This window comes from Leptidea sinapis, chromosome 13 (assembly GCF_905404315.1).
Source record: "Leptidea sinapis chromosome 13, ilLepSina1.1, whole genome shotgun sequence".
NCBI classification, from domain to species: Eukaryota; Metazoa; Arthropoda; class Insecta; order Lepidoptera; family Pieridae; genus Leptidea; species Leptidea sinapis.
Window position 1 is genome coordinate 8,535,081 of NC_066277.1, and position 14,091 is coordinate 8,549,171.

Here is a 14,091-nt window from a genome sequence, read left to right on the forward strand (position 1 = left end):
GCAACGCTCTTGTGATTCCTCTGGTGTTGCGAGAGAATGTGGGCGGCGGTGATCACTTAATCGTATGTCCTCCTATTCCATAAAAAAAGTAAAACATATTTAAGGGAAGGAGACGACCCGGCACACGACGCCGCCGCAAACATTGCCATTTTAGTGATTATGACGATAAAAAAGGATTTCTATCTAGCGTTCCCCCAAAAACACTAAAACAACTAGATCAAAAAAAAAGATTATTATCTACTATTATGCTATCTTTTATTATTTTTTGTTTTTTTGTGCCTTTTTACATTAATTCCGATTTTGATGAATTTCCATAATATCTCATGAATCCTATTATCAGAATTCGATCTGGATAAACCCTTTCATATGGAAAAATACGTAATTACAAAGTCCTTTTTTAATTCGGTTTAATGTTATTTTTTGTGTTTTTAAGTCGGATATTTTTAACTTTTATTTAATTAAAAATGAAATACACACATATTTCTGATCATAAGTTATTTTATATTTTGAATAATTGTGAATATTTAAAAATTGTATTCCTACATAGAATATTTTTTATAACAGCGCAAAAAGACAATTAATATTAAAATTGAGTATAGCCGTAGAGGCAGAATAAATAATTTTATAATTTTTCCTTTCCTCCATTCTAATTAGCCGTTTTGACATACCATTTAAAAGGTGTCGGTTTCATATAAAATATGTAGTATTCTGTGTTGATAATTACAGACATTAAATCGCAGATCAAACATGAAATAGTACAAATCTGCATTAAAGCGATCAGCAAATATGCTGACCAGCGCTGGTTTACAAACCAGCAAATATGCTGAGTTGGGACCTCTTTGTGATGTATAGAAAATAATATTTCTCAATTTTGTTTTATGTTTTATTGTACTATATCGTCATGAATAAACAATTTTTCTTTCTTTCTTTCTTTCTTTCTTTCTTTCTTTCTTTCTTTCTTTCTTTCTTTCTTTCTTTCTTTCTTTCTTTCTTTCTTTCTTTCTTCCTTTCTTTCTTTCTTTCTTCCTTTCTTTCTTTCTTTCTTTCTTTCTCAAATACTAATAGAAAAGACTTCTTTGTACGACTCATAAACATCTCTAATATTATACAAATTATTTAAGCTTTCTTTAGTGTTAATTCCGCCAATATTTGTTTTTAAAAACAAACGAGTCGTGCCAGATTTTGGCGAGACAACACGTCCTGAGGATGCCTCGTGTAGAGGCGAAACACGTGTCGAATTGTTTTTAAAAACAAATATTGGCGGAATTAACACTAAAGAAAACTTAAATAATTTGTATAATTATGGATTTCCGCAAAGTAACGCCTAATTCAATAAATCTCTTAATATGTATATTTCTTTTGTGCGTATGTTGTAACTCCTGAACTCCTCCTAAACGGCTGGACCGATTTTATTTAAACTTTCTGTGTGTCTTCAGGTGGATTCGAGAATAGCTTAGATTCACAATACTACCTCCAAAACGGCTGGGCCGATATTGATGATTTTTTTGTGTTTCAGTGAATTTGAGATTGGTATAGATTCTCGATTCCGCCCATATAATATAATTCTCTTGCTCATGTGTATGTTAGTGAACTCTTCCTAACGGCTGGACCGATTTTTCAAATTTAAGAGGTGTGTACAGGACAAAGTCTGTCGGGTCCACTAGTATTATATATACATATAAACTTACAAAATTAAACTATTAAAAAATTACTTCAGACTGGGGCGACCTCCCTCAGTACTGCAGTAACTGTAACCGAAATTTTACTTAAAGCGTCCGTTATATATGTAATATGAAACCCTAATAAAAAAAATATAGCTTGTAGTGTTGTACTTTGATAATAATGTAGCACAATTGATATTATGTATCACGCATTTTGCAATTTATATCAATAAATTATTAAATTAAAACAGAATTTACTAATTATAAAACGAATTTCAGAACTGCTATCAGATCGGCCGCGTGCTTTTAAAACTAAAAATGATGCAAAATCCTGGAAATAAAAGAAATTCGAGGAATAAACGTTCTTGCTAGGATAAGTTAGCATAAAAATATTGTCCTTAGTTGAACGCCTGTAGATAGATAGAAAAAAACTTGTCCGTAAGTGGGGTTTTAATATTTTTAATTGTTAAACTTTTTAACTGATGATTTTTTTTGATTAAGGCCTTCCAATACAGTCTTATTTGATGATTTAAATAATTTTAAACACCTGCGTATTCACAAAAAAAAACATTTTAATATCACTAACAATCCAATTCAACCCCAAGAAGACAAAAGTTTGTGCGTTCACCACTAAAAAGTCTCCCTTTGTCGTATCCCCTCGATTCGAGATGTATTGGCATACTTGGCGTCGATATATCGAGCGACGTTCAGTTCCGTGGTCACTTGGAACAGAAGGCCAAACTGGCCTCTAAAAAGCTTGGTGTACTCAGTAAGGCGAGACAGTACTTCACTAAAAGCCACCGCCTGCAACTTTATAAGGCGCAAATTCGGCCTCACATGGAGTACTGTTCTCACCTCTGGGCGGGTGCTCCCCAGTACCAGCTTCTTCCATTTGACCGCATACAACGAGGAGCGGCTCGAATCATCGACGATCAAGTCATCTCCGATCGGCTTGATTCTCTAGCATTGCGTAGAGATGTGGGTTCTCTCTGCATCTTCTACCGCATTTTTCACGGGGAGTGCTCAGAGGAGCTGTTCGGGTTGATTCCAGCGGCCGAATTCCACCATCGGACATTACGTGCAAAGTACCATCCGCATCACGTAGACGTCTGGCATTCCACAACCGCGCGTTTTCTTCGAAATTTCTTGCCTCGCACAGCCACTTTGTGGAATCAACTACCGGCAGCGGTCTTCCCGAACAGATACGACTTAAGGACCTTCAAGAAAAAAGCATACTCCCACCTTAAAGGCCGGCAACGCATTTCTTGACACACCTGTTGTTGCGGATGTCCATGGGCGGTTGCCTCACCTCTCCCCATCCCGTGAGCCTCTTGCCCGTTTGCCCCCTCTCATATAAAAAAAAATAACATCCAAAAATCTTATTTTTTATGTTTAATTTAGTATGGATTCGATGATTTTTGTTTTATTGTAAAAATAACATTCTACTAGTAATAAAGACTATTTAAGTATTTTTGCTTTGTAATGTTGCTATATTAAATACAATGGTAGCAGTTTTGATATTTAATTCAACAAAAATGATTGAAGTAGCTATTTTAGATTACTTAATTATGTTTTATAGGGCATCGTGGTTTGGTTTTGTTTAGTGACCGCAAAATTAAAAAAATACTGCACAGAAAAACAGGTCAAGTTCTTTTTATTTTATAGATACTGAAAAAGTAGCCTTGTACTTGACAGAACCATCTAGCGAAATACTTTGATATTAGAACCACCAAACAATATTCGCATCTTCCCATATCAATGCTAGGAGCTGTTCACGGTCCATCAAAATAGTGAACATTAAAAGTTCCAGAGTACACCCAGAGATGGCGCTATAAACAGAATGATATATCAAAAGCGGAATCGAACGCGCCAGTCATACTGTGTAGTGTATACACATTATAAATTAAACATGGGCTGTGTAGGTATTTGACATTCCATAAAATACAATATAGATATGAAACAATTACGTTAAATTGTAGCAGCAATTCAATAATTGAAATCGCAATTTCAAATCGTATCTAAAAGGCAGGTAACAAGGCATACGTAAACAAAATATGACCTGTTTGATCTTACAAGGTCATTCTCATTGCCAGCCAATTCAACAAACCTAGAAAAACAATATTGCATTACCGCGTATTGCTAATTTTAATGTATAATTTCTTATTATCTAGATATAGTAAAGACCTAGGTACCGGCCAATTTGATTAATTTTCGTTCTTGGATTAGGTACCTTCCTGCTTACTTACCAATTTTTTTTTCAAATTGCTAGAGGGTTAGGTATAACCCTTTAAGATAATTTATACGTTAGAATCTAGTTAGAGTCTCTTGCTCTTAGACATCCGATAAAAACAGGCCAGAAATATTAGTTTAATGTGCGTGGCAAGCTACGTCTTACACTCGCGATTTGTACCCATTGCCATCACTGACATTATTATAAATTAAAAAACGATCACATTCAAGCCCACATTTATTTAAAAAGCATCAATCACATCCATAAAATACAACAACAATAAGGAATACTTTAATATCAACAACATCCTTAGGTACTAAATAGTTTTATAAATACACATTGATAACAGCGATAAAACTTTGGTAACTGAATATAATCTCCTTAGTTACAATAAATGTCTTAAAATAATTTAAAGCTTTTTAGCCGGTATTATTCCGGCTGGTTAATGGTCAACTATTTTCAGCATTCATATTCCTGGATCGCCGTAGGGTATTTCCAATTTTTCTAGAAGTATTCTGACTTTCATGTTGAGTTTCGATTAGGAATGGCCCTATATTATCTCGCCCATCAGAAGAATAGCATTCTTTACTGTTGTTGTGAGATTTGCTTATAAAAGGTTCTAAATCTGTATCAGCAACAGCTGTAGTTGCTGTTTCACATTTCTTTTCTTGTTGTACTCTCTCAGCTTCTTTCTGTCTGAGCCACACGGGAGAATTGACATAAATTTTAGGACGTTCGCGTAAAGCATTGCACCGTTCTAATGCCGGGCGTCGCATAGGGACTGGTGGTCTATAAACAGCAGGAAGAGGGACTCCTCGACCAATAATGGTACACAAGAGACCTTTTAATGCAGCTCTGAAGTCTTTTAAATGATATGCGTAGAGTAAAGGATTGATAGCAGAGTTTAAATGGGAGACGATGATGCAGAAGTATGTGAGAGGATTTGGGATGTCTAACTGTGGCATGAATGCTTTAATAGCATTGATAGTGTACAGTGGTATCCAGCAGACAATGAAGAAGAACACAATGATGGCCAGGTTCTGTGTAGCTTTCACTTCCCTCTTCTGAGCTGCACCAAGAACTCGCAGCATGGTTCCGGCGCGACCCTGTCCGCCTTCAACAGTGACTACAGCACTCATCTGAAACGTATAATGAAAATCTATTATTTTTTTGTTTTTATATATTACTTTCTATTTCTTCTAGTTTCTATTTCTATTTCCGCCGTGAAGCAGTAGTGTGTAAACATCATTGTGTTTCAGTCAGAAGAGCTCTGTAGCTAGTTAAATTACTAGGCAAGTGAGACGTCTCAAGGTAACGAACGCAATTGTAGTGCCCCTCAGAATTGTTAGGTTTTTTAAGAATTCTGAGCGGCACTGCATTGTAACGGGCAAAGCGTATCAATTACCATCACCTGAACGTCCTGCCCGTCTTATTCCTTATTTGCTTAAAAAAAGTAAAACTTAACTAATAATATGCCCTTTTCTTGGAGGTACGATTTAGAAAATTCAGTGTCGGTAATAAAGTTTGCATTAATTTTCAATTAAATACTTTTCTTTATTCACTTTTCGATTCTCGCCAATGTTCGTAGCAATTATAAAATAAGCATAAATATAATAATTATAAATAAGCTTAATGCATTTTGCAGTTATTTATGCATTAATGATGCTGAGGTTATCACTGATATCCGGTTATACGTCGGGAAACATTATGTATATATATAAAAATGAATTGCTGTTCGTTAGTCTCGCTAAAACTCGAGAACGGCTGGACCGATTTGACAAATTTAGGTCTGGAATTATTTGTGGAAGTCCAAAGAAGGTTTAAAAGGTGAATAATTAGGAAAATGCTCGAAATTAAATAAAAACAACAAATTTGTTTTTCCTTTGATGTGTCCATACATAATTTCTATGAGAGAATTTATTGACGCACGGTTTGACAGTTCTGCTGTGAAACAATTTCATTACGACAGCAGGGTGCATATTTTAATAATATTAATATTTTTTGATGTTATGATATATTATTGACAAATTCATATAAAAACATTATTTTATTTATTATATACAGAACGTCTGTCGGGTCAGCTAGTCTATAATAAAATATTCGTTTAACTATTCTTTGACAGAGAGATAGTATACTCTTGACAGAGCTTTTGTTTGATAAATATATTAAACTAGCTGACTCGAAAGACGTTGTTCTCTTGTTAATAAAAAAATACTGTTTTATAGAAATTTGCCAATAAAATTTCAAAACATCAATAATTATTTCGTAAAATATGCTCCCTGTTGTTAATGTTAATAATGAAATTATTTCACTGCGGAACTGTAAAACCGTATGTCATTAAATTCTCTCATAGAAAATATGTCCATACAAAACAAATATTGAAAATAAAAATAATTATGGGTCCCAAATCGAAATAAAAACTATCCTATCTCTCAAGTTGGACAAAACTGCCCTCGATGAAGTAATCCCCATTAAAATCCGTTCATTAGTTTAGGAGTCCATCGCGGACAAACAACGTGTCACGTAATTTATATATTTTAAGATTATTTCCCTGTTCTAAATATTCCACGTGACAATATTTTATATAATTGGAGAACAAAAAAATAACTCAATCCTGACCGTAAGTGATCTGTTACCTATTTCCTATTGAAATAATTTTTCACTAAATTAATTATTCACAAAACAACTTCTATAAATATGATTCTTTTACAACTCATGAATATCATATGGAATAATAAGTCCAATAAACATTTTGTTGCTTTGTAAAAATCAATATAATATATAAAAATGAATAGCTGTTCGTTAGGCTTGCTAAAACTCGAGAACGGCTGGACCGATTTGGCTAATTTTGGTCTTGAATTATTTGTGGAAGTACAGGGAAGGTTTAAAAGGTGAATAAATAGGAAAATGCTCGGAAATAAATAAAAACAACAAATTTGTTTTTCCTTTGATGCGTACCCCGTCGAATTTATTGACGCAACGGTTTGACAGTTATGCTGTGAAACAATTTTATTACAACAACAGGGTGCATTTTTCGAAGCAATTCTTGATTTTATGATATATTATTGACAAATTCATAAGAGAACATTATTTTATTTATTATATACAGAACAACGTCTGTCGGGTCAGCTAGTATAAAATAAATTTAAATGATAAGTCCTGCTTATAATAAATATTATGATTATGATGATCATAATAATATATTACATTTGTATACAATAACGCGTATTGTTTGATATTATATACTCGGGTGTCTATTTACACGACACAATACAAGTCATGTGAAAATTTTAACAATTTAACATAATATTGAGAGATTTTTGATTATTATTTTGATTATAAAAGGTAAAAACTTCAATAAATAACCTTTTATTTATTGAAGTTGACCTGTAGAAAAAAATTGGCAGTTGTAGAGACTGACGATAGAGGTGAAAACTAAGAACTTTTAGCTTAAAAATTTGAAATTTCATAATGTTAGTAGTAGGGATTCGCCGGTTCTGGCTCACAGTAGTAGGGATTCGCCGGTTCTGGCTCCTCGATTCTGGCTCACTTGCTCGTGATGCCTACTAAAAAAAAAAAAAAGAAGTTTGGTGTCAAACTGGGGGTTTTGATGTATTTCCGAGCGATTGCGCTGATCCGTTTTTCGATATCTCTTATAGTTTCAAAGTTAGCATTTTAAATTAAACAGATCCATAATCATTAATAATCACTGGTCATTTAGCTAATGATTGGTGAGCGACTCAATGTCTAAATTTCCATGAACGTGATACAGGTAATTTACTAATTACCTCTATCACATTCGTTACTACGATTAAAAAGACAGTTTCTGTATTTATTATTTATTTTTAAAACATGATTTAAATAAAGTATATAATAAAACATCATTGCAGATTGTATCATTTTCAAAATATTTGATGAAATCATTCAAACTCTTCTTATTAAACTTAAAGTATAGATACATTATGCAGTACTCGCCACACACTGCGGTATATTCATTCTGTACTCTTGCAGTATTGTAGTTATACATTCTGCAATTCCTTTGTAAAAACATCAGCTGGAATCCCTGAGGTGGACGACCATATGAATCGAAGTATTGTCCAATACCCTGCTCATCAATGTGTATTGCAACCCAGTGAGTGCCTGGCTTATTATCACTATCTAAATTGCTGACAATATAACAGGGCGTTACAACATATATCGGCAATCGGTTTGCCGCGTAAACATTATTTTTAATACTGGGATCGATTTTGTTCAAATAATTCTGTATCTCGATTGTATTCATATTAGTTGAGAACAGGGTCTTGTCAGTTGCGAGGATTGAATAGTTATGTGGATCATAATAACATAAGCACTCAATAAATAAGGCTTTAATGTATCTTATTCATGTATTTAAAACTTATATGGTTACAATAAAACAAAATATCATTACAAGCGATTCAAATATAAATCTATGAACATTTGATGAAATTATATTTTCATCAATTTTATTATAATATAAAAGCTGATTGAAAACGAACTTTGTACCTACATACTTACGTAGTCATTAGTACAATCTGGAAATGTTGACTCCATTAAACTATCAATAATTGAACTTATCATTTAAGTGCCATTATGTTTCACCACAATATTTAAAAACCAGTACTAATCATAAACAAATTTACTTTTACGATATTTTAGTATAAAATGCTAGAACTGTTCAGAAAAATAATCATTGAAGTGGCGTATTCAGTCAAATTATTATATATTTTGTGTGTTGTGTAATTGTTGAGTGATTTGCTGCAATGGAGGTAAGTTTTATCTATTATTCACTTTGAAATTAAAAAGTAATATCATTTGTTATATTAAGATATGTATGTATAATACTATTCTAAAGCAGTCTTATTGTTGTTGTAGAATGCATTCAACCCAACAATGGAAGAAACTACATATAAAACATTTTACTATCCATTATCTGAAGATAGTCAGGATTCATTAAAAGTTCCTCAACTGAAATCCTTGAAGAGGGCCAGCTCAAATGAAAATATAGATGCATTATTCGAAGTGAAAAAAACAAAACAAAAGAAAATATCATCATCAATATCCAGAGCACATGAGAATGGAAGTATTTACATTACAACTAATGCAGATGACGGAAGAAATGCATCACATTTGGTTAAAATAGAAATCTATGATCTCAATAAAATAAAAAACATGCCTGCACAAGAACAATGGAAATACGCTGATTATAGATTAAAATATTATACAATCGACAATAATGAAAGTTATAAGGACATAAAAAAGATTTTATACAATGTTACGAAGAAAATTTTAGAAACAGAAAATTATAAGAAATATAATTTTAACAATAAGTAGGTAGCTATGAAGAAATACATAAATATTAGTTCAGTTTAGTTATTAGTTTATTTATTCTCTTATACAAATAATATTATTATATTCTCATCATTTGGAAAATTAAACATAACGATATGGAACTCTGCTTTGTATGTAATGAGGTTGAAAAAATGATCAAGTGAGTTATTTTCTTTGTAAATTATTTAGTATTATATTATTGATGAAATGTGGCTAATATCATTCACTTATGTTGTAGTCAACCTGTTCTACAAAGTGGAGGAGGTTTTAAGAGAAGAAGTGCAGTATTACAAGGCAGTGAAGACAATGATACAAGTACAAAGAGAGGAAGACAAGGGGAACCATCCACATCATCGGGGCTCACCAGTGTGAACGATGAAATGGTGAACTGTTCTTTATGTCAAATCTTAATACGGAAAAGATATTATGCAAATCATCTTAGAAGTAACCTCCATAAGAATAACGTAATGCAATTACATAGTACTTTAAAAAATGTCACAGTACACGAATCGGCTTTTGGTAATAGAATTATCTCATATAAAATAAAGAGTAAATCCAACCAATTACAAACATTCGAAACACCAGAAATGTTTTTGAATTCTATTAAAAATGAAATTATTTCACTATTTGAGGAATCTGTTCGATTGCTTACAATTTTTAAAGTTAATTTTATTCTGCACGCTAATTTTGTTCAAGAAACAAAAAATATTTCTAATGAATTTGAATTTCAAACATGTAGTTATACTGTAATGCAGGGTGAGGATTTAAATTTTTTCTTTTCGTCCTTATGTGATATGTTGATGACTAAAATTAGCACATTTGAGAAAAAAGATAGTGGTTGGAGTCTTAAGAAAATAAATGCATTAGACATGAATATAAACAAATTCAATCCATTACGTGGAAAATCATATATTGAATTACCTAAAGAAATCAAATTAAAAAAAAGTGTTATAAATGTACAAAACTCGGATGATTTATGCTTTAAATGGGCTTTGCTTTCTGCATTATATCCAGTTACTAAGAACTCTCAGAGAGTTTCATCTTACAGTAAATATTCAAATAAATTAAATTTTGACGGAGTTACGTTTCCTGTTAAAATGACAGATATACGGAAAGTAGAAAGGTTAAATAATTTAAGTGTAAATGTTTTTGGTCTTGAATACAATTGTAAAAAGAAAGTACATGAATTAGTTGGTCCATTGTATTTAACAAAATCACGGAAAATTGTTCATATCAATTTATTATTTATTTCGCACGGAACAATTAATCATTTTTGCTACATTAAAAACCTATCGCGTTTAGTAAGTGGTCAAATTTCAAACCATGAACATGCAATCTACATCTGTGACGGTTGTCTTTTACACTTCTCAACAAATGATAAGTTATCAGCTCATCAATTGAATGATTGTTGTCATATTAAAGTGGAATTGCCTAATACAGAAAAAACTTTAAAAGATTGGTTTGAACAACCAATTTCAAACAATGTCTTAAAATTTGATAAATTTAATAAGATGTTACAAATACCCTTTGTTATATACGCGGATTTTGAAGCTTTCCTTAATCCAATTCAGACATGCTTTAACGATCCATCAAAACCTTATACAACTAATGTTCACAAACACGAAGTTTATAGTTTTGGGTACTATATTAAATGTTCATATGATGATAGTTTATCAAAATATGAAACATATAGTGGTCCTCATTGTACTCATGTCTTTATGAATCAGTTGTATAAAGATTTAGAAGTGATTTGCACAAAAAATTATTTTGTCATAAGTCCAAAACCTTTGACTTCCAATGATAATGAAATTATTTCACAATGTAAAGACTGCTTTATATGTCAATCTAATTTAAATGGTGAATGTGCATTATACTTTGACTCGCATACAGGAAATTTTAGAGGAGTTGCACACGAAGTATGTAAGACAAAGTTTAGAATCCCCTATCACATTCCAGTTTTTTTACACAATCTTAGTCAATATGACTCTCATTTTATTGTTCATGCATTAAATTCTATTGAAGGGGAAATTGATATTATTCCACAAACGAAAGAAAAGTACATTTCTTTCACAAAAACGATAAAATTAAATAATCATAAAATTCAATTGAGATTCGTTGATTCGTTTAAATTTTTACCTTGTAGTTTAGACAAACTTGTTCAAAATTTGAAGGAAGAACAATTTCAAACATTAAAATATAATTTTCCAAATAATAATGATTTTTTACGTCTTAGAAAAAAAGGAATTTATCCATATGAATTTATGTCATCACATGATTCCTTAAAACTTTCAGCACTCCCTAGTCGCGATAAATTTTACAATACATTAACCGACACACATATTTCCGATGAAGATTATGAACATGCCAAGGATGTTTGGCAACACTTTCATTGTCAAAATATGTCAGATTATTCTGATTTATATCTTAAAACCGATGTTTTACTTTTAACAGATGTGTTTGAAAATTTCCGAGCCTTATGTTTGCAAACATATGGTCTAGATCCAGCTCATTATTATACAGCACCTGGGTTAAGTTGGGATGCTATGTTAAAATGCACAAAAATTAAATTAGAATTACTTCAAGACTTTGAACAAATAGCTTTTATTAGATCGGGCATTCGAGGAGGTGTATCTCAATGTAGCAATCGTTATGCCAAAGCTAATAACAAATATATGCGAGAATATGATAAAGACACGCCAAACTCATTTTTAACTTATCTTGATGCTAATAACCTTTACGGATGGGCCATGTCTCAATTCCTTCCTACAGGAGGTTTTGAGTGGGTAGATGTCACAACTAATTTTGATGTCCCTGATGATTATGAATATGGTTTTATTTTGGAAGTAGATCTAGAATATCCTATTGAACTGCATGATTTACATTCTGACCTACCCTTATGTCCCGAGAATATATGTATTGGTAATACAAAAGACATAAAATTAGTTCCAAACCTTCGTAATAAAATTAAATATGTGATTCACTACAGAAATTTAAAGCAATGTCTGACAATGGGTTTAAAATTACAAAAAATTCATAGAATTTTAAAATTCAAACAATGCGCATGGTTACAATATTATATAGATTTAAATACAAGCATGCGTAAACTAGCCACATCTGATTTCGAAAAAGATTTTTATAAATTAATGAATAACTCAGTGTTTGGAAAAACAATGGAAAATATCGAAAAAAGAGTAAATGTAAAATTATTGAGTCATTGGGAAAATCAGGGTAAAATTCTAGGCGCACAAGATTTAATTGCTAAGCCAGAATTCCATAGTTTATCTATTTTTAATGAAAATTTGGTTGCAGTTCAATTACGAAAGACGAAATTGTTCCATAATAAACCGATTTATTTGGGATTTTGTATATTGGATATTTCTAAAACTCTAATGTACGACTTTCACTATAACTATATGTTTAAAAAGTTTCAAAACAAATTAAAATTATTGTACACAGATACTGATAGTTTAATATATCAAATTTTTACAGATGATTTTTACAGAGATATAAAACCTGATTTACATTTGCGTTTCGATACCTCTGACTATACAGAAAAAAATATATTTGGCTATCCAAAACTCAATAAAAAGAAGTTAGGCTACTTTAAAGATGAAAACAATGGTAACATATTTAATGAATTTGTAGGACTTAGATCTAAAATGTATGCATTAGATGTTGAGGGAAAATTCACAGCTAAAGCTAAGGGGGTTAATAAAAGTGTTACTAAGAATATGAAAATGGAAAATTATAAGACTTGCTTATTTGAAAATAAGAACGAATATTGTTCAATGCTTAGATTTAAGTCAATAAAGCATAATATTTTTACTCAAAGAATAAATAAATCTAGTCTGTCATTTAATGATACCAAACGGTACATTTTACCAAATAATATTGATACCTTAGCTTGGGGTCATCATAAAATAGAATAAATATTATATTAAATTTTAAGAATAAATTATTATAGTTTTAAAAAACCAAATGAGAGATTATTGTATTTAGATGTATAAGTTGCGGAGTAAAACATGATGTACTGTATATTGTTTCAATTATAGATTTTTCTGTTTAAATAAATGGTGGTTTAATAACAGATTGTTTCATTACTATACTAAACCTTAACACACATAGACGTAGTAGATAATGCATCATTTCAATCATCCATTCACTGCAATAGTTGCTGGTCCAAGTGGATGTGGAAAATCAGTTTTCGTAAATAATTTTATAAAATTTTTGAATGATATCTGTGATGCAAATTTTACCCAAATCACCTGGTGCTTTGATGAAATGCAGCCTTTATATAATCTCAACCACATTAATTATCGTCAAGGTTTACCTGATTTATCTATGTTTGACGGAAAAAATCCTCAACTTGTAATAATTGATGACCTGATGAGGGAATCAGATGCTCGTATTGTTGATATATTCACGAAAGGAAGTCATCATAGAAACTTAAGTGTGTTTTATTTATCTCAAAATTTGTTTCATCAAGGTAAAGGACAAAGAGATATATCACTCAACTCAAGTTATATAATATATTTCAAAAATCCTCGAGATAAAACCCAAATTCGATACTTATCTCGTCAAGTATTCCCTGAAAATCCGAAATATTTGGAAGATTCTTACAGAGATGCTACCAATGAAGCTCATGGTTATTTAATGATTGATTTGAAACAAGAAACAAATGAATTGTGTCGCGTTAAGACAAAGATATTTCCATCCGATGGATATTGCACTGTTTATGTACCCACAAAAGGGTTTAAATATGGTAAGAATCAAGAAATTTCGATCATTTATAAATGATGCATAGACGTTTAAAGACGCATAAAGATTTGTTAATTGCTCTACATAAACTGA

The 14,091-nt window shown here is 31.4% G+C and overlaps 1 protein-coding gene across 1 annotated transcript in view; it reads right to left on the reverse strand.

Moving 5' to 3' along the window:
- Positions 1–4,110: 4,110 nt before the first annotated feature.
- The window catches only part of LOC126967558 (adenosine receptor A3), a 117,579-nt gene continuing 107,598 nt past the window's right edge, over positions 4,111–14,091 (reverse strand). The window contains exon 3 of the mRNA XM_050812085.1: positions 4,111–5,030. Within this exon, the coding sequence (XP_050668042.1) occupies positions 4,341–5,030 (690 nt within the window). The 3' untranslated portion in view covers positions 4,111–4,340. The remainder of the gene's footprint in view (positions 5,031–14,091) is intronic.